Here is a 26,720-nt window from a genome sequence, read left to right as displayed (position 1 = left end):
TATATTTATTATGTATTTTTGTACATATAGTGTGCTTAATTTCTAATATTCTAACAAGTAAGTTGATAGTAATGTTTTTCATTATTGAGGTCACTCTTGGAGTTTTCATATGTTGAAGATTAAATTTAATAAATGAAATGTATAAACAAAGTTATAGAAGTTGTAAATGTCTAAAATTTAAAGCAAAAATATATTTATACTTGTATAAATTATCAATTTTCTAGTGTTTTTATGGAAATCTTTCATTCATTGCTTTAATATCACACGGTCAAATAGAATTTATAAAATTTTTTTAATTTAAGCCCCACAAAATTTTGTTTCGATTCTATCTTTTTTAGATTTTACTGACTTTACCTAAAAAACTATTTATAATTATGAAATGATGGAGTGAAGGGAACTATTAACACCATACAATTGTTATAATTTTAAGTTTTTTAATGCGACAAAAATCAATGTGAACAGTACAAAATTGATTTTATTTCGGTACTAGTTTTTTTATTATAAAAAAATTTTCATTAATCAATAAAAAGTTAAAAAATATTTTACAAACTTTATAGAAATTAATTAAATTATAAATCAAAACTTTCTAAATGTTTTACAAAAAAACAATTTAAGGAAAAATAGTTTTTATCATTTATGGCATCTTTCAATCATCTCGTGAAATGATAAACACTTTATTTAAGAAAAATGATTACGCAGATATAAATGTAATCACATTTTCATGGTCTTGTTATTATTACATAAACAACTTTGATGCGTTTTTATGTAAATATTGCACAATTGAAAATTATAAAATACTATTTTCTATTTTGAGTGGAAACAATTATATATTATTTTGTTTAAATACTTACAAAAACTTTACAAAGCTATGTACATACATTAATTACTTATTAATGGCAAAATGTTTTCTGCCATTGATAAGTGATTAAAGTTTTGCCAATTTTGCCAATTGAATTGAACTAAGTTGAATTAAATTAATTACTCATCAATGGCAAAATTTTTTTAATCATATAAAAAAATTAAAACTTTCATTACTATATATTTTTAATATTCACATTGATTTTTTTCATACGACATTATTTTTCCAGACAAAAAACCTTTTCGAGATTCGCAAAAAAAACATTACACAATATCTGTTTTGATGTTTTTTTCCCATGTAAACATTAACTTCATATATAACTAATTTACAAAGTTTCTCCCACTTATAATCAATAATTATTTACTTGTAATCTAATACACTGAATGTTTATAAATAAATTTTATAAACACGTAGTATTTACATGGCAATACCTAAAACTTATTGTACAAACAAAAAATACATTTGAAAATTCACCTAAATTTGTTTGTTTACCTAATTAATTACGAGGACATTTATATATTTCTTACATATAACATTTTTCACAATTTCTGTATGAATTACATCAAACATATTTTTTACAATACAGAAAATTTAATCGAACGCATTCATACATTAAGAAATAATATGTGAACAATTCTTGATAATAAACTCTTTTATTTACATTTTAATTAAAACTGATAATATCGTAATCAATTTTGATTTCCAGCAATGCACATCAATACAATAAACGTATTGTTAAAAAATATGACCAATTCTGATACTATTCCTAATATGATGTTTTGTAATAAATATGTTCGCATGAATCATGCATTTGTCAACTTTTAACATAAAATACAGCACAGTAAAACTGAACGTAATCGAAAGTTGTAACTTCAGCACCATACTTTTTTCATTCTAGCTTTGTATACAACAATACTAACATTTAAAAAATAATGCTCGTACACAATTCACTCTACTGTAAATTATCACAACATACGTTGAATTTGTTCTTTCGTCAAATTGAAAATCGATCAAAAAAGACATCAAGTTTCTCCTCTTTTCTTTTACGTCCTCTTTTATGTCCAAACGACTTTTATGTCCTCACGTCTTTTATGTCCAAACGAGCCACGAGCATATTCATTTGCGACAAACGCGCTTTCACAGCACACTTAAAAAGTTCGTCGACGCGCTAAGGCAAAGGCCAAGGTAATCCCGAGAAGTCGACAGGTCCACCGAGACCAGCATCGGCTTCGAGTAAGCTCATGATCACAGCCATCGCAGCTTCATCGTTTCCGTCCGTTGGTACTGGATTTGGCGACTCGTTTATCGCTGTACCACCGATTATCTCCATCATTTCTTCTTCAACTGGTGGTCCTACGATCCACACGTTGGTACATTGCATATATTCGTATATGAATGAGAAAGAAAATCTTCGAGCTCTACCTTGATCACTGGCAATGATGTTGAGTTGAACATTGCTGTTCATCTGGCTGTACGTTGACGTTCGATTACTGCTGCTATTGTCGCTGCCCGCACCTTGTCGCACTTCCGTTGGCTGCTCTGGAGATGCCGTTGTCGTTATCTGCGACTGTTCATGTAAACAACATTGAGAAAAAAAAGATAGGATTGAAATTCAAGGCCAAACTGCTGTGGAGATGTTGCGTACAACGACAAAAGTCCGAAGGTACACAGATGCATTAAGTGCAATATTCAGCTTGTCAAGTAGGGTTTTAGCGATAGATTCGATCACAATCTGCTCAAGTTTGGACGAAGTTTGTACGAAGTTAAATATTACTTCACACTTAACGATTTGTAAGCTACTTACGTTCGACTCTCTTTACACTGTACCTACTCCTGCGATAATTCAATAATTAGCTAAAAGCAGATAGCTGCAGACTTATTAATAATCATAAAGTGGATATTAGGATTTTCTAGTTTAGAATGATTTAAAAATGTGACAGGAAGCCACAAAGCTATAAAATAGTGATATAATAAACTAACGCTTGTGCCAAATGCCTTGATATATCCAGAACAACGTTTATTGAGGAATATTGCTCGATAGGTAAATTCGTCACAGGTGTTATTATCAGTAAAAACCGGTTAAAAGTCATCAATAAACGTCGTGCTGCGAATCGTTTGCGAATATGATGATTACCTCGGGGTTAAGCAGAGTGGGTTCCGGTCCAGGCGTCGGGCTACTGCCCGACGAGGAGTCTTGATCGCTGCGCCTTTGCAGGTCCAGAACCTCTTCCGCGATTTGACGGCCGATCTTACTTACCTCAACGTGGCTTGATATTAGCCTTTCCAATCCTCCGTTACCTGCAATTCGCGTACCCACTCTTAAGTATCTTCTATTGTACCTCGTTTGAAGGAGCTTTCCATTGAAACTTTTTAGTGAAAAGAAGTTTATTGAAGTATATCGCTCTTTTCTACACTAGTTGCATTATTTTTTCAACTTTAAAATCGTTCTCCCGTATATCAAACTCAGATGCAAGTTTGATATTTTCGAAGTGATAAATAAAAAAGCATAACAATAATATCCTGCCAAACTTGAAAACATTGAAAACGTTTACATCAAAATGTTTTGCAGTTTGGTCGAGTCTCCTTGTCAAACGAACAAATTAAAAAAAATAAACAGTAAAATAAAATTTTGGTTTTTGATAATTTATTGTAAATAATATGATCGTTTGCTACGTGAGTTCTGAAAACAGCGCTGCTTCTAGCTTCGCTTAGTGTCTTTGTTAACGTGGAAAATACAAGTGCGTGAAAAATGCGTGTACGATAAGATAGAATAATCTCACATAGAAAGCGATATTTTACTAGAAACACCAATGCCGATCGATATAGTCGAGAACAGAAATCAAATCGTTCAGCAAAAATCTGCACGTGGAGCTTTGTAATAACACAGTGAGTTCCGAATATGTAAGCCGTTGTTACTTAATTCAAAACAAAAACGTGTTTCTCTGCACATTTAATTAAATTTTTTATAGTCTAGCGTTCGTAATTTTCAAGAATAAAGCTCTTAACTGCTTGACGTCAAAGATGCATTCGCAAATAATATAACGACGATTCTCACTTATTACGTTATTAAACCTGATAAGAGGTGAATGTTCACCTGACAGATAATAAAAAATTAATCGTTGCAGCAGTATTAAATGCGTACGTGATAGTATATCATTATTTGCAAATTGCAAAGATAGTTTTAGTGGTAGAAAAAATTTTTATCGGCGATAAGATCGAGGAAAATGATAAAATGATATGGTCATAAAAATAATTAATGGCTGATAACCACATTTTAGAGAAAAAAGTGTTGGCAGGTAATTGTGAGTATTGCGCGTGGAGAGAAATTGATAGATGTATAAATAACTCGAGTTCGACGAGACAAGTGAACTTTACTGAGAAAGTAACGATTTTATCATAAGTCTAGAATTTTATTAATTATCGAACTTACTTTGCGCGAAGTAATCGTAATTCTCTTGCACGCTGCCACCTTCGGAGCGATTAGCGCTACTCTCGACTTGCCGCGTGTCCGAGCTACAAGAAGCAAAAGATAAGTAAAACGAAAGGGTCGTGTTCTCGAACTGATTTGCGAGGGACGTACAAAACCGCGGAATTCTTAGCTATGAGGTACTCAATGTCCTTGGTCCAGGGATTTTTGAAAGACTTCCACTCGGAGCAAAGCCTGACGAAGCTCGCAGCTTTACTACGAAACCTATACACCTACGGACAACAGGAGATTCGCTGTGATTTGAAGGTTCTTCGATCGGTAGCCAAGGTACGCAAGGTGACGTACCTGAGTGGTAATTCTTTCGGAGGACTGTAGTGCCGCTTTGTGCGATTCCGCCAGATGGGGTATATCATCGTGGTGGTAATACTCGTACATACTGGTCCCCAACAGTTCTTGCGGGAGAAAGCCCAGCACTAACGTAGCTCTGATTGTCAGTTAATGCTCGTTAATACTCATGGATTTCGGGCTAGAATGCGAGCGCCAGCTAAATGGGCGATACCTTTGGTCGACGAACAGGAACTTGCCGTCCATGGCGTGTCGCGAGACGAATTCGATGGTGCGCAATCTCAGTCTGCGCGGCGTCGAAGTCGGCGCCACCAGCGGAGCCTGCACTCTGCCCACGGCGACCAAGCACGACAAGTTGCAAGCCTCGCCGTCGACTTCGGATTCCTGCTCCTCCAGCCCGATCTTCGCCGGTGCCCACGACTTCAAATAGCCCGTACATTGAATCACGCAGTACTTCCAGTCTGTCGACAGAAAACCACTTTCCGTCGTACTCGTGCTACTTCGCCGCGCTTCGGAATCGAGATTGGTCGTATTTGAGGAGCGCCGGAAGGACTCGGACGCTGTCAATCCGGCGTCGTTTCGATCGTGCTCTCTGCGCTTCGTTCAGCGATCATCGTGAAATTCAAACGATCGGCTTTATTTCAATCTCAAGAATAAACTTCTCGTCGATTTATCAAACGCTTAATCGCCGCCTCTGAGTGCGCCGCCGCGCCCATGTAATCTAGCGGTATGCGCAATTATTGTGCACACTCTCTTTATCCGGTGGGCAATAAATCCTATGAAATTAATACTCTGAACGCGCACGCGCGCGCGCGCGCGCGAGCTAGTTGAGATACCGTATCGCGCGAATAAAGTTGAAAACCGTAAAATCTTCCGGTTGAAAACGATTCGTTGCGCAAAGTACAAATTACAAAGGAAAGAAAGTTTCTCCGTATTTCGCCAATTTCACGAGCTATAGGTGGCGCGCGACAATCTCAGTGCGAGGAATGGCATTTCTTCTCACCCTCCCGCGAAAAAGCGAGAGAGTCTTTTGTATCGAGAAGGGCGGAAAGCTAATCGCTCGCGCGCGAGCAGATGTGACTCGCGTCGCTTTATTCCTCCTCGGTCCCTTTTTTTTTCCTCGCGATCGAGTGACTACGAATTTCCGTTGGAAAGGTGAGACACCTCCTTTTTCTTTTGCACCGAAGCTTTTGTACACCTGCCCTCGGCGTATTTCGCGGAGCCCTTTTGCGATAAGACGATTTCCGAAAGCTGCTCGTCTGTGAGCTCGCGAATTCTTCTCGCAATGCCGCCCGATGCTTGCGATTTTCGGGAAATCGTTTTCACCCAGGCTTACCGTAATTCTGCTGCTTTTTCCGCCTGTGATAGCCAGTGGTTGTGTCGGCCTCCTCCTTGATCTGCGACTCGGCACAACGACTGTCCACCTTTCGCTTCATTCTGCAAAAGAAGGAGCGTCGCGCTCCTGGACACAGCCTCGATACACCTTGCGGTACGTCCGTCTTCACCGGCAGCATCGCTTTAAACATAATCGTAACGTTCAAATTCGCGAGTACATTTATCACAGACATTTGGTGTTGTCCTGCAATGTTTAAAATGTTGACTTGAACAGAATCAATACAACATGCAGATCCAACGGACTTGATTTCAACAGAGACAGTAAGTCCTCTCATCAAAACAATGATTCACGTAAATCCTTCGCATCGCTCGAAAAAAATAAAAAATAAAAAAACAACAAAAGAAAAGAAAAACGAAATAATGAAGGATCGTCGATGCCACGTTTCAGTTGGTCATAACCAAATTAGCGACGAACAAACAATCGAAGGGCAAACAGGCGTAAAATACGAAGATCAAAGTCAAGTCGGCAATTGGTTAGCTGCGCCGTTTCGCGCTAATGAATCGAAATTGGTGCGGGCGAATCGGCCGGCTCTCCTGCTTTTGTTGTCACGGAAAAGCATTTGGATCGTCGGGAAAAATAAGAAAAGTCCCTCGAGCCCACTCGTTAAACGGCCGATTGGCTTGTGGTCTGGCGCAAAGCGCTGCCGTGCTCACAGTTTGCGCACGAGCCGCCGGCGATGACGGTTGCGCAACGTTCTCGCGGCTCGCGATATAACGATCTTTCGCTCTCCGCGGGCGGCCGCGTATCGCGTGACGTAACTCGCGATCTCCGCAGCGAGCCGCGCCGCAATAGTTTGAGAAAGAGACGACGACTCCGCGGCACGGGCTTCTCTGCTCGCTGACACATCTAACGCGCGGCTTCGCCCGATAGAAATCACACTCGATACTCGATGACTTTGTACTTACTCTTAGCGTCGATGAGACGCTCGCGGGGACTGAGATCCGACGAGGAAAGCTGCTCCTTGACCTTAGCCACGTCCTTCGGGTGTAAGATGTCAAACCAGCTCTGCCCCAGCAGATCGCCCTGTTCGTCATGACGGCGTGCAGAAACAGAAAAGCAAAGAGAAAGAACGAAAGAAAAGGAGTACTCGTATCAGTCGCTATTACAAGCACTGTCACTTCAGAGGTCAAGTTCGCGAGGTCTTATCGGAGCATTTTGCAATATCGGAATAATGCGCGCGACGGACCGGTTCGCGTACAATGGGTTTGCGCGACTCTTGGGTCTGGCGGGCCAGACTGGGGGCCCAGAAGGGCTGTGGCGTGCATCCTGCTCGCTGCTCGCGTCAACGCGTTTATCCAATTAGCCACTAGATAGCCGCTATATTGCACCTACAAGCGGAAATGACAGGAAAGGGCCTGGGTGAACCGATTGCGGCTGTTTGTCCGGCTAATTTATTGATTCGCTTGCCTTTATTTGTCCGGTCTTCAACTCGCCGCGGCGACCAAGTTACGCGATGATGTAAGACGCGCGCGCCTGGCATCGTTCTGGCAAGCCAAAGCGACGGCATTCGTTGTAGATGCTTACCTGAGAGTAATTCAGAGTCTGCGAGACAGACTTGGAGACGTAGAGAATCCTGCCGCGATCGCATCCTACCACGAAAACGAAACCCTCGGCTGCCTGCGAACACATAACAATGGTAACGGGAATGAGCGGGTGCGCGCACGAGAACCACCTACTTGTCTTTTGTTCTCTCTCGCGCGTCAAACTTTTTCTAAGGCTGCACATCTCGCAGAACGAACCCCTTTCTTCTTATTCGCATACGTGTATGTATATGTATATATATATATATATATATATATATATATATATATATATATATATATATTTACGCGCCCGAGAGATCGTTCCAAGAAGGAATAAACGATCGTGAAAGCTCTCGCCGTCGAGCCTACGCCGAACCAAACAAATTGCAATCGCCATCAATTACATCCAGACAATTAAGTGACTCAGCGTTGCAGACTCCTTTTTTTCTTTTCAAGTTCCTTATCCTGACGGCGATACACTGCCGCGATAGTAATTAATTTGACAATGTGGAACTAGCAGATACGAGTATTATGCAAGCCGAGGCACGTATGTCGGAGCGCGCGCGCGTGAGAATGCCGAAAGTTTCGCTTCGGTCGCGCGAGTGCCTTCGATACGTACGCAGTGATAATGATACTGCATATTGGATAATGAGATTTCGAAAGGAAAATTGTCCTTCGGAATGCTTATTCGATCTAGTATTTCAAACATACTTTTATTCTTATTTATTGTTTAAACTTAGCATATAAGTAATATAATTAGTATAATATGTCTCTTAAAAAAATTTTTTATCACTCTTTTATTTTATTTATAATAATCATCTTACACCGTAAAAAAGATCTTTTTTAATAAAAAATTATATTTTAATGTTAAAAAAGTTCAGATGTTTGAATATTAATAAATTATAGTTCTTACGTTTTATTGCATTCCACTTTCAGAAAAAAAGTTCTTATTCCAACAGCCTTTTTGTACTGTTCTATTGAGAGTTTCAGATAAGAAACTGTATCAGTTGCACTATATTTCAAATAATAAATGCGTTTTTCTCACGACGCAATCTATAATTTTCATATAATCAATCTATAGATCAAAATTTATAAATCGACCGATAAAACGAAAGTTTTGTTATAATTGAGTGACTAGGTATAATGAACGAACGAACAATATATCACTTACACAAGTTCCCGAATCAAAGTGCGCTACATAACCCAACCCAACCCAACCTATAAGCGTAGTAGTAGCACCTTCATTATGCATGCCGGATAAACTTTTACAATATATATGTATCCTTAACACCGTAAGTTGTTGCAACATACGTGTATGTACGGACAATCGGACGGTGAACCGGCAAGTCAGTATTTTTTTTCTTCGCGCGCGCGCGCAATTCATGAATCAGGCAGTAGCGCGCGGGTGTGGTAGAAAGTGAGATATGCTGCTTTGACTTTTTTTTTAAGTGAATTGTTGAACTGACTTATACTGTTACGCAGTGATTTTACAAATCGATTTAAGTTGTAATTACGCAGATTCGTCAGAAGAAATAGACGTTGAATTACGAGCATGCGAAACCTTGAAAGGATTTTGTTCCTTTGTGTTGTCTTGGATTATACGAAGAATAATGGTTACAGAAGAAAAGAATTTTTCTAAATGTAAAAAATTTAAATAAACTAGTTTTTGGACCGATCGCAAGCTATTTTGAAGCGAATGCATGAGTTTACACACTTAAGCTTGTCTCTGTAACTTAACAGATGTGTTTGCATGACGTCGTGGCAGCAAGACAACGTATTTTTTCTACGCGCATAAACTATAAAAAAATATTACTCAATGAAAAAAGAAGGAATATCTCATTAGTTTCGTACACGCGCGCGCGCACCAACACACACACACACACACACACACACCTATACTTTCAAACCATACTTTATGCATTTACAGTCACACACCTGCATTGAACGATAGCGAAAAGGAAAGTGTAAGATCCATTTTCACAGATAAACCGCTATCTATCCGCTCGCCGCCGGTAATTGACCATTTGCGAAATTTATGGAAAGTGCGACTGTTCAATGGGCAATGATTTAAACACTCGTGTGATCGTGTGACTCTTTTTATTTGAGTCGCAAAAAAAAATCATATTTCACCGCTGTTACGATAATTTGAGACTTGTATTCGCTCGTTGCAATCCGCTTACTAAGTGACGTCCGACAAGAAGAAAGAGAGAGAGAGAGAGTGAGTTTACGTCATAGTTATCCTTTTTTAATTTCCTCGACGCAGCGTCGCGAAGTTTCGGTAGATTTGTAAGTTGCAATTCGCAGCATGACAACGGTGGATCGTTTCGGTATGGCAAAATTGCAAGGGACACGACGCGTGGTCGCACAGAACTTCTATCACAAGGCTGCGAAAAAGTAATTTTTTGGTCGCAGCCAATTGATTTTTATCAAACTTAGCTTACAAATTTTTCTTTCAAAACAATCTGTCAACCGTAAAACTAGGGCCCAAAGATTGATATAATTTATGTTTGTGAAAAATGACTTATTTCGTAAAAGCGTGCGTTCCAATCGAATCCTTAGTATTCTTAGTGTACTTTACGGAGGGAAAAGTAGTTTTACGAGTATTGTATCAATCGAGTCCGAAACACGAGCGCTTTGCTACAAATCGAGCTTTTCGCTATTGTAATTTGTTGTAATAATTAGAACTTCAACAGATATGGTGCATCGTCGGAAGTAAAAATCAGTATAATTGCAGACGCAAACATTACTGAATAAATGTTGTCGTCCTTCGTTTTAATTCACTTTTTGTGATTGAACAGCCAACCGTAAGAATTATCAAGCTCGACAGCTGCCGACCGACAAACGAGAAAAGAAGAATAATTATTAAACATCCATAACTAATCGTGGCTTCTGGATTCCAACAGTTAAAACGCGCGCGATTCAGAACTCCGTACCGCATACCGATTTTCAAAAGTACCTGAAGAATCAAAGTCTTGAGTTCCTGATCGCTGAGGAAAGCAGGCTTATAGTGGCCCTCGGTGTAAGAAGTCACGGCGCCAAGGATGGTTTTTAGGTGTTGCACGGCCATGCGCAGCACGGTCAGCTTGTCGAGCTTGCGCGACATCGCGTGACACATCGGCACCATCGCCGAGAGCTCCGTGATGTACGTGTTCATCTTGTCCCTGCGGCGCTTCTCGATCTCGCTGTGATTCTGCCTAGATTTTAAACATTTCAACAGTCGTGTGGCATTAAAGATATTCGAAGAATTCCACAAATAGAAGAAACGATCGACTATAGCCCGGTTTCCCGCCAAGTTTTCAACGTCGAACAGCACTAGCAAATCGCATTACGCTCGTTGTAATGGGATCAGGATAAAGTTAAAGATAGACGCGACGGCGGAAGTGGGCGTACGTCATTTTTTTTCCGAAAGAATCAGTCCAAGTGTCGTCGGTCACTTAGCGGAGATAGAAATTTGGGGGGAAAAAACCACGCGTCGTTTTAGACATTTCAATTCGATTTACGGCACGAGATACACGTGTGTTTACAAGGAAAGTCATGCCCCTTGGAAAAGAAGCCGCATACACGTCGTCGCTGGCAATCAAGTTGGGTCAAGGTCATCGAAATTGCAACGCTCTAACCGACATTGCATAATTCTTGTAATAGCAAAGTTGCAGGATTTCTTTCATTGATAATTGCAGTGTTTAGAGATAGAAATCGTGTGAGGACTTACTTTTTACTGTCGTCGTTCGATCTGACGGATTTGGCGTCGTCGGCCTGGTCGTCCATTGCTTCACTACCATCGCTGAAAGTAAAAATGCGAGGCATTGTACGAGCGTGACCAAGAACGTTTCCGGCATCGCCACGACGAGTCAGTCAAGTCAAGATGAGACGATTCCGTCGAAGGTACAGGGAAAGCATTAGCTCGAAAGTATGCCAACTAATTGAACGGCACCTGCGTCATCGAAACCCCATTCGATCAAAAAAGACAATTGTTCTGAATTCCGTTGATCATTGTGCCGACAATTAGGCACATAACACGGCCGATTAGTTACGTTATCGGAGCTCAATGCACACGAAAAGTATCAACCCTATCCCTATCCGCGCATTTGTTATGAATTATGCAAGTGAGAGAGGCCCGATTACATTGGCGCACGATTATAACGTTTATGCAATCGCACGAAAAATGATTTTTTTTGGCGCACCGACCGTTTAAATAATGGATTTCTTCCTATTTCGCAAAACGTCGAGTGCATTGTACTGCTGATCGGTTGACGCGAGCTTAATAATACTGCGGTTAGTGGCTGTGAACTGCTAACGCGAAAGCTATAACGATACTCGTACTCGCTGTCAAAGGTTGGCTTGTCCGCGTCGCCGTTCACTTGGTGTGCCTTTTATTCACCTTTGTGAATGTTTGTTTGGTTTCGACGATCGCTATGGTAAAATTGTCGAAGAAACGTTCAGCAAAGCGCGTCAATTCGCAATCCGGTGGCGGCTCTGTGCGCGGCGCAAACCTTGTAAACAGTCGAGGGCGCGAAGAAGAAGAGAGGAAAGAAAGTTGACGAAGGCAAGCGAAACAGCGTGGACGAGAAGTCTTGGAAAGTCTTGCGGCAATTGCGCAGCTTTGAACTTTCGGGATCAAAGGGTTGGCGTGGGTTTCGCGTCTGAAACTTCTCTGGGTTAATATACACGAGGGCGCCGCGCGGGCTTCCGTGTCGCGCTCGCGATTTCTCGAATGTTCGAGCCGACAGATCGCATTATCGATGCGGGCCCAAATTGGAATTCGCAAGACTCACTTGTAGAAGATCTTCCTCTTCTTGGAGTAAAACTGCGACTCGCTACCAGTTGAGTTGCGATCACCAGTTGTGCTCTGACTACCGTCCTGTGAGTTTCTCGCGTGATGATGGTGGTGGTGGTGGTGATGGTGATACTGTCTCGACGACGATTTTCCTTCGGCGCGCGTTGGAGTCTGCTGCTGCTGCTGCTGCTGTTGTTCGGTTATCATGCTCGAATTCGGCTGTGGAGTCGTCTCCATGTGCTGCGGTGGCTGCTGCTGCTGCTGCTGCTGATAAGACAACTGTGCAGGCTCAGCTATTGCTACCGTTGTCGCGGCTGTTGTCGTCGACTCGTTGCTGCTGTTGGCAGCCTGACTCTCTTGCTTGGCAGCATGGACAGGCCCGGCGTCCGCGGGCCTGCCCTGCAGACCGCCTGCTGCTGTCGACGCCGCCGCTGCCGCTGCTGGGGCTGAGGCCTCGAGGTCGCCGAAGTAGCCTGTCGAGCACGAACTTCTGTTGTGGCAAACAAGTGACATTACTTTTTTCTTGCAGTGATCAAATGTTCAGTGTTGTGCTGAAATTCCTCATGGCAAAAAAGAATGCTTGACTCGCTCTTCACAAAGTAACTGTTTTGATCGCTACTTTCGTTGACGAGTTTTTGGCAAAAGTCAATTTTGGTTTCGCCGTGGCTCACTTTCTTTTGCACATCTCTCTGTTTAGAATAAATATATGCGTCAAACATAGCTTTGTAAGTATTGAATAGTCATTTGTGTGAGTATTTCATGTGCAGTTATTTAAGTATGCAAAATACATAAATAAATATTATTGCATAAACTAGGTAATCTTTTTCTAAGTAATTTTCAGTTGTTTCGATGCGTGGTCCGCGATCACCATTCAAATTTGGTCATTTCAACCGTTCGGTTGAAGAATCATTCGTACCGTATGCAAACATTTAATTGTTTATATTTGCAAAATATTATTCGGAATTTTGTTTTCGATAGCTTCAAAGGATTGTCAAACCCGCTGGAAATGAACACTGAATAAAATCTGTTTATGTAATTTTATCTTCTTTCTCGAGAAAAACTTGGACGTATGCGTAATTTTCGCCCAAGAAATACCATCATCCGCAGTCTCATTTCAATAAAAACATAATAAGGAGCATATCTTGACGACCGAAAAGTCGAAAGAAAAGCTATCACGCGTACGCAGTGCAATTATAGCTAGCCAAGTTCCAAATTGAAAAGTATCGTCGTCGCTCGCTAGCAATCTTACGAGGAAATGCGCTTGGAGGAAAAACGAAAAGTCAGGCGTGCGAAGGTTAACCGCTTATCTGGCGTGCGCGTGCTGCTACTTGGGCGAGTATAGTAGTCGCAATGAAGACGACGACGTCGACGATGCTCTTTTTTCCGCGAGTTGTACTCACGGTGATGTAACGAGCTTCGCGATTTGTTTTGAAAAAGTCTATCTAGCGTTCACGTGAAAACTGCTACTCTGCACGATTTGCGTGATCCTATAATATCTTTGGAAGCCAAGCACCGACTATTTTGACGAAGTAATAGACAGCTTTTATTGAAATGCTGCCGAAGCGGCGGTTAAGCGATTCCTAGTTAAGTTGTCTCTGGCTTTCAGCTTGGCAATTATTGCAAATGGCCGTGCGAATCTCGTGGCGGTGCTTTTAAAAAAACATATACAATTAGCAGACGACAGAAAATGAACGCGCTCTTGAAATCGTAACGTCTTGGCAATTTCATTCACGAATGTACTCGTTCGAAAATACGCCTCTCTCTCTCTCTCTCTCTCTCTCTCTCTCTTAGAAAACCACTTGCGACGTGAATTTGATCGATACGTAAGCACCGTCAATGTAAAACTTTCCTTCCAAACGCGCAATCCCAAATCCTTTGCAAGTGAAATCGCATCGTCGGACAGACACGAATGTTCCAGTTTTCACCAACGCACGTGTAAGAATAATACGAACGAAATGGCTTACTGGTGCACATTGGTGAGATTATAGTAGCTCTGTTGCTGTCTGGCGTGATATTGGTGATGATGATAACCGTGTCCGAAGGAGGAGCCGGAGTCGGAATTGGTGGACGGCCTTGCTCTCGGCCGCAGCTCTTCCAGCGATATCATATCCGAAGTTGGCTCGGGTGGTGGCTGGTGATGTTGCTGAAGCAGCTCGGCGTAGCCAGCCTGAGCTTGGCTCTCCTGGGCGACCATGGTTAGGCTGTTGCTGTTGTTGTTGTACAAGAAACTCGGCTGCTCGGCCTTGATGCCGATCGACGACACCGCCGACGACGCGAAGCTGATGCAGTCCGCCACGCTGTCGTCCAGCGATATTCCACCCTCGTCTACACGGACACCGATTATCACATTGACCATGAAAACTTGTTTGCGCGCGCGCGTGCGCTTTCGGGGTCGGCGTTCTTTTCGCAGAGCTCGCTGCCGATAACTTCAGCATGCACGGCTCGATTATTCGAAAGAGCGCGTTTCGCAATCGGCAGCCAATGCGCGCAAAGGAGAGAAGCCGATAACCAAGTGGTTTTTATCGATCAGGACAGACGGGATCGCCGAGAGCCGAAAGAACTCGCGCGCGTCTGACCGGATCTCGGTGCGTTCTACTTCGTTCTTTTTCGGCAGCTCGAGAGCACTCACCAAAGAGCCTGTACATCCAGGTAGGAACGGAAGTGGCGGCATCCTCGACGGAGGCCTCGTGGCGAGGCTCGTCTGTGTCTTCGGACGTTGACTGATTGCCGCAAGCTGTCGAGAATGTACCGCCACCACGTTGGGCCCCGACGCCTCCCGCCGTCGAGACCCGACGATTTTTCTCACCGCTCGGCGCCGTTCGCGCGCTTTTTCACTCGCTCTTCTCTATGAAACGAGCTCCTCCCGGTCGGAAGATTGCACTCGTATATCGCCGTTTTCCTTTCTTGTCGCGGACACTCACTCGCGTACTGTGCGTTTGCTTGTTCAGACGTCCACGTTGAACGCAGATTTTACTTTCTCTTGTTGCAGTTCTGCGCTGCCACAAAAAAAACAACGAAGACCGGATCGAAGAGAGGCCACTAACTCTACATTGAAGTCCCTTCAAAATTCGAGCGGCACTCGAAAACGAAAAACGCTCCGGGGAATACGAAAACCAATCTGAATTGCTTCCGACGAACGAAGGATTCAACAGTTGTCGGGTGCAACGTCAGGCTTGCATTTTGAAGGGACAACAGCAGGATCAACGGAAAAACGATGGACACTAGCGGTCACCGCAAGCGCAGGAGGACGGCGAAGCACAAGAGAGAAAAACGAGATCCGTGCAAATCACTCGAGCACTCACGTGCACCAGAGAAAACACACGGAGAGACCGCGACGACTCGGAGCGTGGTATCGTATGAAAAGCAGCGCGCAGCTCGTCACGAGAGCGACTGTTGGTGCAGGGGAGGGCAGTCGGGCGACTTGGCTCTCGAACGAGCCCACGTGGTCGGGAGCCGCAGGTGGGAGTGACGCTCGCCGGCGACTCAGGCCGCCTCCTCTCTCGCGCGCGCGCCCGCGCGCCCCCAAGTCGGGGCTGGACCACGCCACCACCCCTTCTCTGCTTCACCTTGAGCGCGCTGCGCATCGGAGAGGGAGTGACTTGGCGCGTGCAGCCCTTGCTCCGTCGATCGACGGAGGAGGTTTTTCTGCCCGGAGACTTTAATTTTTCGGCGAGCGCGCTGGCTAATGCCAACCGCGGTCGGCCGGCTTCGATGCTCGGCGGACAAAAGGAAGCGCGGACGCGAGCGCAGAGCCACCGGTAGATCGTAATCTTCTTTCCTCGTCGCGGCCTTTACGCAATAGCTCGATTACAAGTTCAACCGCGTTTGACGACTCACCCGAGAGGCGGTATAACGAGATTGTGCGAGCTTTTAAAGGCAGTCGTATTGTTTACACAGCTTGCCGTGCACCTCGGTTACGTAAAGAGCGCTCTTTACTCGAACGACGACTTCATCCTCGTAATGTGGCGTGTCGCATGATTTGCGCCTTCGCGTTGCGTTTTTCTCTTCTGTCGCGGGGATCGGAATGTAAATATTGCGAACGGAGCCTCGCGTACGAGGAAAGTTCTTTCCTCGGCTCTCGCGTGTCGGACAATCTGTGTTACCCGCGAGGCAACTTTGCGAATACCGTGGTCACCCTTCAACAATCGCTCGATATAACTTTTCAAGATCCGCCATTCTTCGTCGACAGCGTTTTCCTCTGTTCATTTTTCTCTTTCGAACCTGCCTTCCCGTCGGGTATTTTTCGAAAATCCCGTAAATAGCTGTAAATCCGATTACGCGCGCCGCGCACACGCGGAGAGTGGCGCGCCTTGGATCATCAAGTTTACTGATGTGCGCGTAGCAACAATGATCGTTAAGTTTGGCTTATCGGACTACCGGCGCGCGCGCCGTCCCCTTCGTTAATTACCGCCCTGGGCTCTTTGAAGTGTGCACGCGCGTCATCAATTAGCTCGCAGATGCACTCGCATTTTTTTTTTTTCGCTTCATAACTGCAGTCGAATCGGTCATCGATGGCATACAAGCAATATTGCGGGTGACCCTTCTGTATTTTTTTTTTTTTTTTTTCGAGCGGGCCTTTTTGTTCGAGAGCTCTTCGCGTCAGTCATATCGTGATGCGTGGAAACTTCGAAATACATTCGTTTCTTTCTACGCGAAAGAGAGTTATTTTTGCTCTTGTAACCGATGTAAGAAATCAATACATTTATTACGAAATATTTAAGATAAAGTTACTCGATTTTTTCGACCAGGGGCAAAAACGTATCAAGTAACGTTCACTCATCCGAGGCAAAGGTGGTAATCTCGATTGTTTCCGGCTAACCTATGGCCGCCGAGCATTTCATTGATTGGTAAAATGACACCAAAGTGGCAACTCGTCGCATTTTTCCTCGACGAGATAGAACGTTGCTCTTTTCCTTTTTTCCCCGAAACAAATGTAGTAGGACATTTTTTTTTTGATCGCGTAAAACAGCAGCGTCGTCAAGATACTTGGGATTTTTCGTGAGACTCGTCGTATGGGACGAAAAATAAAAGAACGACGCGTGTCACAGTCACGAGAGTTTACCAAACATATAAAACGCGCCTACACACACGTGAGATAAATATATATGTGTAATACAAGAAGTACGACGGTGTCGTTTCACTTGGATTCTGCTTGCACTTAGATATTTGTTTTCATACAGGTATTCGGACGGAGTAGAATATTCTTTAAGAAAAATTACAGTTTACGGTTATAATTTTCATCACAGTATAATTGATAATTACAGCATTTGATACTAAAGTATGACGATGGTCAAGCATTTTTCCTTACGAAAGATTTCTTGTTTTCGTATCCTTATTAATTCATAAGAGAATAAATAAAAGCTGATAAGTGCGATAATTCACCTCAAAAACTTGTCCTGAACTCCGACGCCTCCGCTTCATTGAACAGCTTCACCGTTCGTCTGCTATCTGCAACTAAAAAATGTCAATAAACATACTTGAAAGAAAAAACTCGGTTACATATACGTCGTTCATTCGCACACGCACTTTTCATATTCCGCAAACGTCGACGCTTTCGAGCGACATGCGCGGCGCTGGACGAGGAAAAAAAAAAACGAAAGAAAGTGTTGGATTCGTTCACTAGAAATTTCGCCGCATTCAGCACGTGCGATAAAGCTTGATTTTTTTTTCAACGTATAAACAGCCGGAGAATTCGCAGCCTTGACAATTTGCATTACGACATGTACTTTTGGAGGCGAATTCTGTGTTTCGCCTGGGAAAAGAAAATTGCCATTTCACGATCAAACCCTAAAGATTAGAATAATAAATGTCGACCGACGACTCGCCTCAAATGTACCAGTTGTCAATAAGAAACTGATAATTATATTAACGTCGTTGATTACAGATTCCATCGGGAATAAGAGACGAGAAAATCAGCATCGTCTCATCGATCAGTATGAGGTTTTCCGTACTCTTAATTGGCAACGAGACGAGTGTCTCCTTCTTCTTTTTTCTCGCGCTCTTTCATTTTTTGCTGCCCCTTGTTTCGAGTTTTACAATTCACCGAACTCTCGCTGCGCCGCTAAATTAGCGATACTCCTAATTATCGTCACGGGTAGGTCTCGCCTTGGCTCAATTATTTTGACGAAGATAATAGTTTGAAAGTCGAGTTAATCGAATTTTCATTGTAAATTGAAAATTCGAAAATCCATTTTGCCGCAAACAATGGCCGTACCTTCAACTTCAGCCCTTCAGTGCGAGCCCACGGTACAGTTACGCAACATCGGCAGGAACACAACACGCGTGCTAATTGCGATTGACAGCTACGTAGGGACGTCAGTTGCACCTGCGGCTACATTCTTTTTTGCGATTCAAGCGAAAGCAGCTGCGAAGCGTTCATCGGCGACTGCAATCTGCTCGCTGAAAACTAGGTCAGGATGCGCGATTCGCTGGATTTTTCGGCGAGCTAGTGACACTTCGTAAGGGAATCGCAGTCGAGCATGGCTTAATGTAGTTCGGCGTGAGAATAATAATTCGAAATACGAAAGAAAAGAAAAGCTGTGCGTGCGCCGAAGCAAATATACGAGTAAAAAGGCGCAGCACGTGCAATGATGTTTACGTTATTCGCACATCGACGCCTTGCACGATTGGAAGGCATCTGCAGCTACGAGCACAAACTCGTCTGGCTTACGCGCTCTCGTTTGAAAATCAATAGAGCTTTAAGGAAGTTATCGAGCGTAACAATTCTATTGATACGTCACAGTTGCAGCGCTAACAATTTGGAAATCATTACATCATTCCCTACAGCTTATCGTGCTCAGTTAGACGCTCAAGTCGGTATATGAGCTTCGGCGAGAAAAAGCGAAATCTTAATCCATAATCCAACTGAAAGTTTATGGATTTTCTTCGTTGGTTTGCTTGCGCGCTATCGTTTATTTCGGCTTTTCGAGCGTTCATCGATACTGAACTTATTCAAACGGCTGACAAAAAGAAATTATTTCCAATCGAACTTCATTCAAGAACGTCAACAAGTCAACGCCAGTTCTAACTGCATCCCAACAATAACGTCGTCACGGTTCTCCCTCTCTCTCTCTCTCTCTACTCTCCTTCGTCATCGATATTGCCATTGTGCGCTCTCTTAGATAATCGACTCTGGCTATATACACGTATATATGCGCCGGCTTGCGTTACGTAATTCACTGCCAACGACGAAGAGTTTCTATCCCTTCCTTTTTCACTTTTCTCGTGCCTCTGTACGAAAGACACAGTTTCTTTTTAAACTATGCGAGTTTCATTCAGATTGTTTTTTCTTTTTTCAGTTGGATATGACGACTATAGACGCGATTGAGAGGCTTTCTTGGTTACGCAATGTTCATAATAATCCACTCGGGGAATTTAATTAGGATGGATTATTGGTTATCGGCTTAAACTCGCGCTGCCGTCGTTGCTGGCATTGAGCTTTTTTTCATTTTCAACATTTCTTCACCTAGCGTCCGAGGCAAAAATGGTGCCTTGAACGTTGGCTTGGAGAACAAGATCCTTGTGACCGATCGAACGATAAAAGCCTGACCAAAGGAAAATTCGACTGCCGTGGGATGCTCCGATCGGAGATTAAAAGCCAGCGACGCATCGACGTCGACGTCGACGCACGCACACGAACGCACGTGCTGCAGTCGTCTTTGCGCGGACAGTGTCAAGGCCTCGGTGGGAAACGCTGCACTTCAGTCGCATGTGCGCTTCTTATCTCTCCGCGCGACGCTGCGTGCGCGCGTGCGTGCGCGTGTGGCTTTTCATTACGTAACTCGTAGCGCGGCAGCGACAGTCGGCGGTGGGATGCACATTGCGCCAATTAGACTGATTGGAAAACAGTAGTCCCGCGTTTCTTTGCGCACGACGCGCGCTCGTGCACACGACTGCCGGCGCGCGTTATGCGCCTTATTGAGGAAACATGCTCTTTTTCGCGACGAGTCGCATGAATGGGCCTCGTTGACAGGCCGGATCGCTCGGAGCTTGGCGTGCGCGTCGCGAGCAGCGCTTTCCGTCGTTCCGGAAAGTCGGATAATTTTGAAAGCGGCTGGCGCGCTCTACTCAATTAAAACGTCGCCGCCGATCGAGTAGAACGCCGCGTTTTTATAATTACGCAATTAACGACGTTTATTTACTCTGCGATATCTTTTTCGTATTTTCACAATTACGGCGTGACGTGGTTTTTTTTTCACGAGCACTCGGAAAAGCGAGAGAAACAACGACTGAACGGCGATGCGAAGAGCCGCGATCGTTTCAACGAATAGTTTACATCCTAAATATACGTCCAATAAAATAATGCCGCGCGATACTTCCTTATTACGACGATTGCGAATGTAATATTGCGCTAGTCAAACGTTCGATTAGGTATTAATCGACGCGGGTATATACTTAGTTTTCAATTCTTTATCCTAGCCAGTCACTTGCAGATCATTCGACGATTTTAATTGCAACTTGGCGCAGCAAAAACAATCGCGTACGTCCAATCAATCCACGCCGATAGAGTTAAAAGCTCACGGTGCGCATGTGGGATAACGGCCCTACGTGTGTTCGTGAGAAAATGCACGATCACGAGTTTCATAAATCGCTGGTAGGAGAAAAGAAATATAGCGGCGGCTCTATTCACACAAACAATATTCGCTCTTATTCGTCCCTCGACCGACGGCAGCGAAAACTTGGATTTATGCAATAATAATTATAAGCGAGCGAGATCAAAGAGCGAGCGGCTTAGATTACGTAACCGCGTCGTCATTTCAATTACGCTGATACCACCGCCACATCTCGCACGCAGTTGCTCTACTTTTCGCGCGCGATTTTCATTTGAATTCGAATTTTCCCGCTAAAACTTTCCGTAAGGCGGCACGCGTGTAACGTAAGCTCGTTGTTGCGATTTTGCGAGCAGGCTGCACCGTGCAGTGACGAGTTTTCACGATATCGCGTCGTAGAGCAATTTTCTTCGTTCCTTTTCTATTCGCTCACGGTTATGTCATACAGTCGTTTGATTTTCTATTATTTCGCATTGTAGTTTATATTTTTACTCGTTGGATTTTTAACTGACGTTTGTTTTATCTGTAAGCAGACATTGCTTTACGGTTCGAACGTTCAGTTACAATTAACGTAATTCAATATTATCAACATAGATAAAAGCTTTCAATTCGTATATATATGTAGCTATATAAAAGCTGGCGTAGTTTTGAAATATAATGCGTTTTATTTTTCAGTTATGAACGCAATTTATGAGTAACCATGGTAATTGCAATAGCAACCTAAGTGCGCAACGACTATCTCGTTACATTCTACAAATAATTGAAAATACAAGATAATAACAACTGAAACCAGCTGTAATAAATTAAATAAACGCACATAGCTTTCTATTTTCAAGTGGATCGCATTCTATCATTTTTCGCCCATCCAAACGATTGCTCAGTTATTGATTTTTGCAATTAATGCAAAAATGATGGACACAGTTTCTCTTATTCCAGCGATTCTGGTTTATTATCAGTCACTTCAATTTCTTCGGAAACATTCGATGAATCCAAAATCAAACTTGACGAGCAACCGGAGAACTGTTTTTCACTCAAAGACGAATATCATGCTCGCGCGACGATTTCACACCTCGGCGACATCTCGTGATGCGCCGCGCGTGCATTATAAAACACGTCGCTGTCGCGAAGGTGAAGTACCTCTGACGCAACAGCACGCATGCTATAACCATTACAGTCCAGAAGCACTTTGAGTCGACAAATAAGCAAGGTCGAATACTTTTTCAGCGTAAACGTGTACGTGCGTGTATCTGTGTGTGTGTGTGTGTGTACGTGTGTGTCGGATGAATCAATGCGGAGAAAACTGCGCTTTTATTCGCGCTTCTGTTGTCGCTGTTTGAATTGTTTAATTGCGATATCACTCAAGTTTTTGTACAAAACGACGTTGATATCGCGTTCGCTCCAATGGAATGCGCGCGCGATTGATAAATCGCCAGTCGCGTGAAAAAAGAAAAGCCGAATACTTTAGCGGCATCATTAAGCTTTCCGGAAAATCTTTGCCTAGACGAATACACCAGCGCCGTATCTTTTATTATGCGTGATTTATTCAGCTTCGAGGCGCATACATATCGATAAACTATCTCGATACTCGCGCCGAGTTTCTTCGTGCGCTCGAGCTCAGCGTTATACAAAAGAAAAAAGACGATATCTCCGCGTTTTAATTTACAGAAGATTATGTTATTTAAAAAAAAATGTCCGACATTGTCGACAAGCATCGATATCACTCGCCAAGTCAATTCGCAGAGATGCTCTTTTTCAATTTATCGATCGTACAAAGAGAGAGAGAGAGAGAGAGAGAGAGAGAGAGAGAGAGAGAGAGAAGAAAATAACTTATTGTATCGATCGTATAAGCCCCTTGAAAGTAAAATCTGACGACGCGATCACATAAACGCAATACTCGTTTCTTCTTTACGTCGCTAGCATTGTGAGATCGTTGCAAACTGTACGTCGACGATTCGCATCAATCGAGTGCACTATCGTTAATTCGGAAATTGATGGTTTGATAATTCGATCGAAACAACGGAACGCGCGAGAAAATTTAGCGAAGGTTTCGCTATCCACGTCTGGACATAAAAACGACGCAACGATAAGAAAAAAGACACGGTTATCGCGCGAAACTCGGGGATGAGCGAAGCTCTATCGAACATCAATACCAAGCGCTTTCAATTAAGCGCTACGAGTGCTGGAAAGAACAACTTAGTTCTTTAGGGATGGATCGAGACAAGGGTAAGGACGCAGCAGTGTCATTGAAGAGAATAATACAGAAGAGCTTTGATGCGAATTATTTGCAATTTGCAATGCGCACTCGCGCATCCGGTTTCGTCGTCGCCCGAGAGAGAACCGAGAGCTCGTGTATAGATGTATATATTATATATATACATGAATACACCGTCGATTACGCAATCGTCAGATGTACTTGACGCCAGAAGAGAGAGAAGGTCTACACTTTTCACAGACGTAAATATTTCCATTTTCCCCGGGCGTACCTACGTCAAATTTCTCGTTGCTCAAGGTCAATTGCTGCATTCACTTGGAATTCCTCGCGCTCGAACGCGAGCAAGAAATAACGTAGTAAATCCGATTGACGAGCGCGCGAAAAAGGAATTTGTTGATAATTGAAACTCCAGATAGAAGAAAGTTCACTGGTTGTCACGGGATAATATAGTCCTCTCGGCGAATTTTCGAAAAATATTCATCAGCGCATTTTCATGAAAAACATGCGTCATCCGAGCAAAACTGTATTCTCGCGAGATTGCACCTTTCGCACAACAATGAAAAATCACTAAGAGAAACACGAAGAAAAAGAAAAAGCTCATTAAAAATTTGCACTTGACAAGCGCCACTCGTTACACAGATAAAACCCGTTAGCCAAACACAACAAACTTTGACTCGGGCAGCCAGCGAAAGAAAGAGAGCAGAGAGGAGGGAAAAACGACAACGAACGACTAGACAAAGCGATCGAATAGATAAATTTCACTTGACTAAAACCAGCCAAACCGGTTGCACAACGCGCTCAGAGCCTTATCCGAAATAACACTGCACCGATTTTTACCCGGTGCCGCTGCTGCCGAGATGAACAAGATCGGCGTTACGTAACGGAAAATAGAAAAGCAAAAGGCCGTCGGTCAATTTGGCTAATGTGAGTTACACTCCGTCGCTGCGCCGTGGCGCGCGAGTTATCGCCGATCTCGCTGCCGCCGCTGCTGCAGGCGAGACTTTATGATTGTGATATATGTGGAGCGAATCGCGCAAGGGTTTTTAGGAGCCTTTGTTTTTGATTTTTGGCTGAGTATTGCAAAATCAATTGTTTCGTGAATTACGTGATTCTTGAATTTAATGGGACTACATAATTAGTTCGTAAATATTGCTTGAATTATACGGTTTACGACGGTATTCTTTTTACTTTGACCATCAGTACTTGCTAATAGCGCAATAAACTGTTCAATACAATAATGAAATATTTTTAAGACTTTTTCCAAAATAATAAAATTTAATCAAGTTGGCAGTCAATTTAGCCGACGATTTTCTACGTAACGAATACTTTAAGAGTTCAACTGAAACATTCAAAATTGCTGCATAACTGCATAATTATTGCGTAAACTTTCGTTTGCCATTGAGATATCGCAACTGTCTATCCAATACCAGCTTACCATACACCGCTTGTAATAAATTTTAACTCCGACCCCGATAAAAGCTCAAACTTTTTCTCAAAGCACTTTATCCCGCTAAAACATTCAAATTCAGCAAATTGTTCCCTTTTAGTACAAGCGGCATTCAAATTTGGCCGCTCAATTATGAATATACCACATGTGTGTGCGCATGAATATTAATGACCGGAGAGTGAGAGAAGAGCCTTCAACTCCGTCGTGTACGTCTCTATATTCTCTCGAAACTGGCGCACGATTTTGCATCGACAGCACGTGCGATTGCCATAGGTTTCGATTATGTACACCGTAGAAAAGACCCGAGCTTTGAATATACAGATGGCTCGGCGAATTATCAGTGACGACGACAACTGAGAGAGGGAGAGAGAGATCACGAACGACTGATATGCAGTAAGCGTTCTTCGATGCTCCTTTTTGTCTCTCGTGGAAGACGATCGCTTTTCTGTGGCTTGTATACATTTTCGAAACGTTTCACGACAGACTCGCAGTTTCATTTTTCGCGCAACCGAGAATTGCACTCGCGCGGCTTTCTTACATTCTGAATCATTATACTCTGTATTCTGCGACGCGCCGACCGACTATGAAGATTTCCACGTCAGAGACAGGAACGCACGCGCGATTAACTCTTACGCGTCTATCCGATTGCACTCTTGTCCAAACAATTTCTGTGCGAGCGTCAGTGATCCATTAAAAAAAATTAAAAAAAGAAAGAGCCAATCGTAACTTTCCAGATAACGGGCACTGCGCGCTTCGCGTTATGAACGCGAAGGGAAAGAAAAAGCGAAGCGGACGGCAGACGAAGAAAAATGAGCAGCGATCGAATCATCCGGGCGCGAGATAAACTGGAAAAATCTCGGGAAGATCAGTATGCAAAGCGAATAGCCGGCTAAAAACAAGCGTCTATTACTTGCGCAGCTACGTAACGCTGGCCGCTCGCGCGCGCGCCGAGCCCGAAGAAAAAACAAAGAGGCGCGCAATGGTAATGCAATGAATCGCGCGCCCCGGCGATAAGTCTTCTTAAACGCTCGCTGGCCGACGTTGAATATGCAGAGACGTGCGAAAAACGAGACGCGAGCGCGTGTGTGAGAATGAAAAAGAGGCGTTCGTCGGAAGGAAAAATCGCGTCGTCAATAACGCGCAGCGGATTTTCTCTCTCTCTCCAAACAACGGAGAAGCGGGAATTTTTGTTTGACTATTTCGCTGGCGCTGACACCGATGCGGCGAGCGCGCGCCACGGGCTTTCCTACGGATTCTCAGTCTCTGACCTTGCCTCGCGTACGCGCGCACACCGCTACTTTATTTTTCTTTTTTTTCGCGCGACGAACGAAAAATCACACGCTTACCGGCTAAGGACATGTATCTGTCCGGTAGTAGCAACAGGTTGCCCACATGCTCCGCACACCTTGCACACAAGCCGCGACAAATAAAAACTATCACATGAAGAGCTGAACGGCAGACGCATGCACGAGGGAGACACAGTGGGAAAGCGCGTGGACTGAACTGGCGCCCGGCGACGATGCGCTACTAAAGCTATTGGTGACGTCTTCTCCTGCGGTGCTTGTGTGTACATGTATCAAAACTGCAGCAGTGCCTGACGGCGGCAGCACCTTACGGCTCGTCACGATGCGCTCGTGATGCACTTGCATCTCTCTCTCTCTCTCTATCTCTTCAATGAGAGAAGGAGGCAAATAATAAACACCAACGCCACTGCAAGCGATTAAACAACTGCCTACGCCACGCTGGAATAAACTTGTTTTTACGTTTCGACGATATCGCTAGATATTGAATTTCTTTTTTAGGTCGATGTGCGTATTAATTTTTAACAATGATGTTGCATAACAAGCGAGAGTTTGGGTGTGTGCTGTAAGAAAAAACATTGTCTTGGAGATATCTGAAAATGATCTCGATCGCTGCAAAATTTTATTTTTGTCTCTATGTATTAAGGCAGACAATACATTTTATGTATCATTTTAGCGCGAAACTGCTGCGTGCAGTTGACGTCAATACGTTTCATTCGTTTCGAGATATGTCAGCGTTAGTGTACAAAGCATCTCATTCGCGCACTCTGCTCTTATATCTAATTTTATTTGTTTAATTTTTCATCGGATACTGTTCCCTAGAATTAAGACTTTATTATTATTTTTCAGTGGAAGTTAAACTATTACGAATAGCACTTCGTTAAATA

The 26,720-nt window shown here is 43.4% G+C and overlaps 1 protein-coding gene across 3 annotated transcripts; it reads right to left on the bottom strand.

Annotated features, from left to right (window-relative positions):
• Positions 1-35: 35 nt before the first annotated feature.
• Positions 36-26,720, bottom strand: LOC131665381 (basic helix-loop-helix ARNT-like protein 1). Of its 3 annotated transcripts, XM_058937243.1 has the most exons (17): positions 25,879-26,689; positions 17,707-17,778; positions 14,954-15,315; positions 14,289-14,649; positions 12,323-12,814; positions 11,260-11,331; positions 10,507-10,744; positions 7,552-7,644; positions 6,933-7,050; positions 5,968-6,147; positions 4,846-5,092; positions 4,632-4,770; positions 4,440-4,558; positions 4,290-4,372; positions 2,994-3,157; positions 2,282-2,426; positions 619-2,212 (listed from the first exon to the last, which is right to left on the bottom strand). In XM_058937243.1, the coding sequence occupies exons 3-17, from the start codon at positions 14,967-14,969 to the stop codon at positions 2,028-2,030; spliced, it is 2,652 nt and encodes an 883-aa protein (XP_058793226.1). In that variant the 5' UTR covers positions 14,970-15,315; positions 17,707-17,778; positions 25,879-26,689; the 3' UTR covers positions 619-2,027. The 3 variants fall into 3 exon arrangements, with proteins under 3 accessions (XP_058793223.1, XP_058793224.1, XP_058793226.1); XM_058937240.1 differs by having other exon boundaries at positions 36-2,426; positions 25,879-26,720; XM_058937241.1 differs by having other exon boundaries at positions 36-2,426; positions 17,707-17,772; positions 25,879-26,720.

Source organism: Phymastichus coffea, unplaced genomic scaffold, assembly GCF_024137745.1.
Source record: "Phymastichus coffea isolate CEN01 unplaced genomic scaffold, Cenicafe_Pcof_1.1 PCOF00050, whole genome shotgun sequence".
NCBI lineage: Eukaryota > Metazoa > Arthropoda > Insecta > Hymenoptera > Eulophidae > Phymastichus > Phymastichus coffea.
Note: the sequence above shows the minus strand (reverse complement) of the source record. Positions and strands in the feature narration are given on the sequence as shown.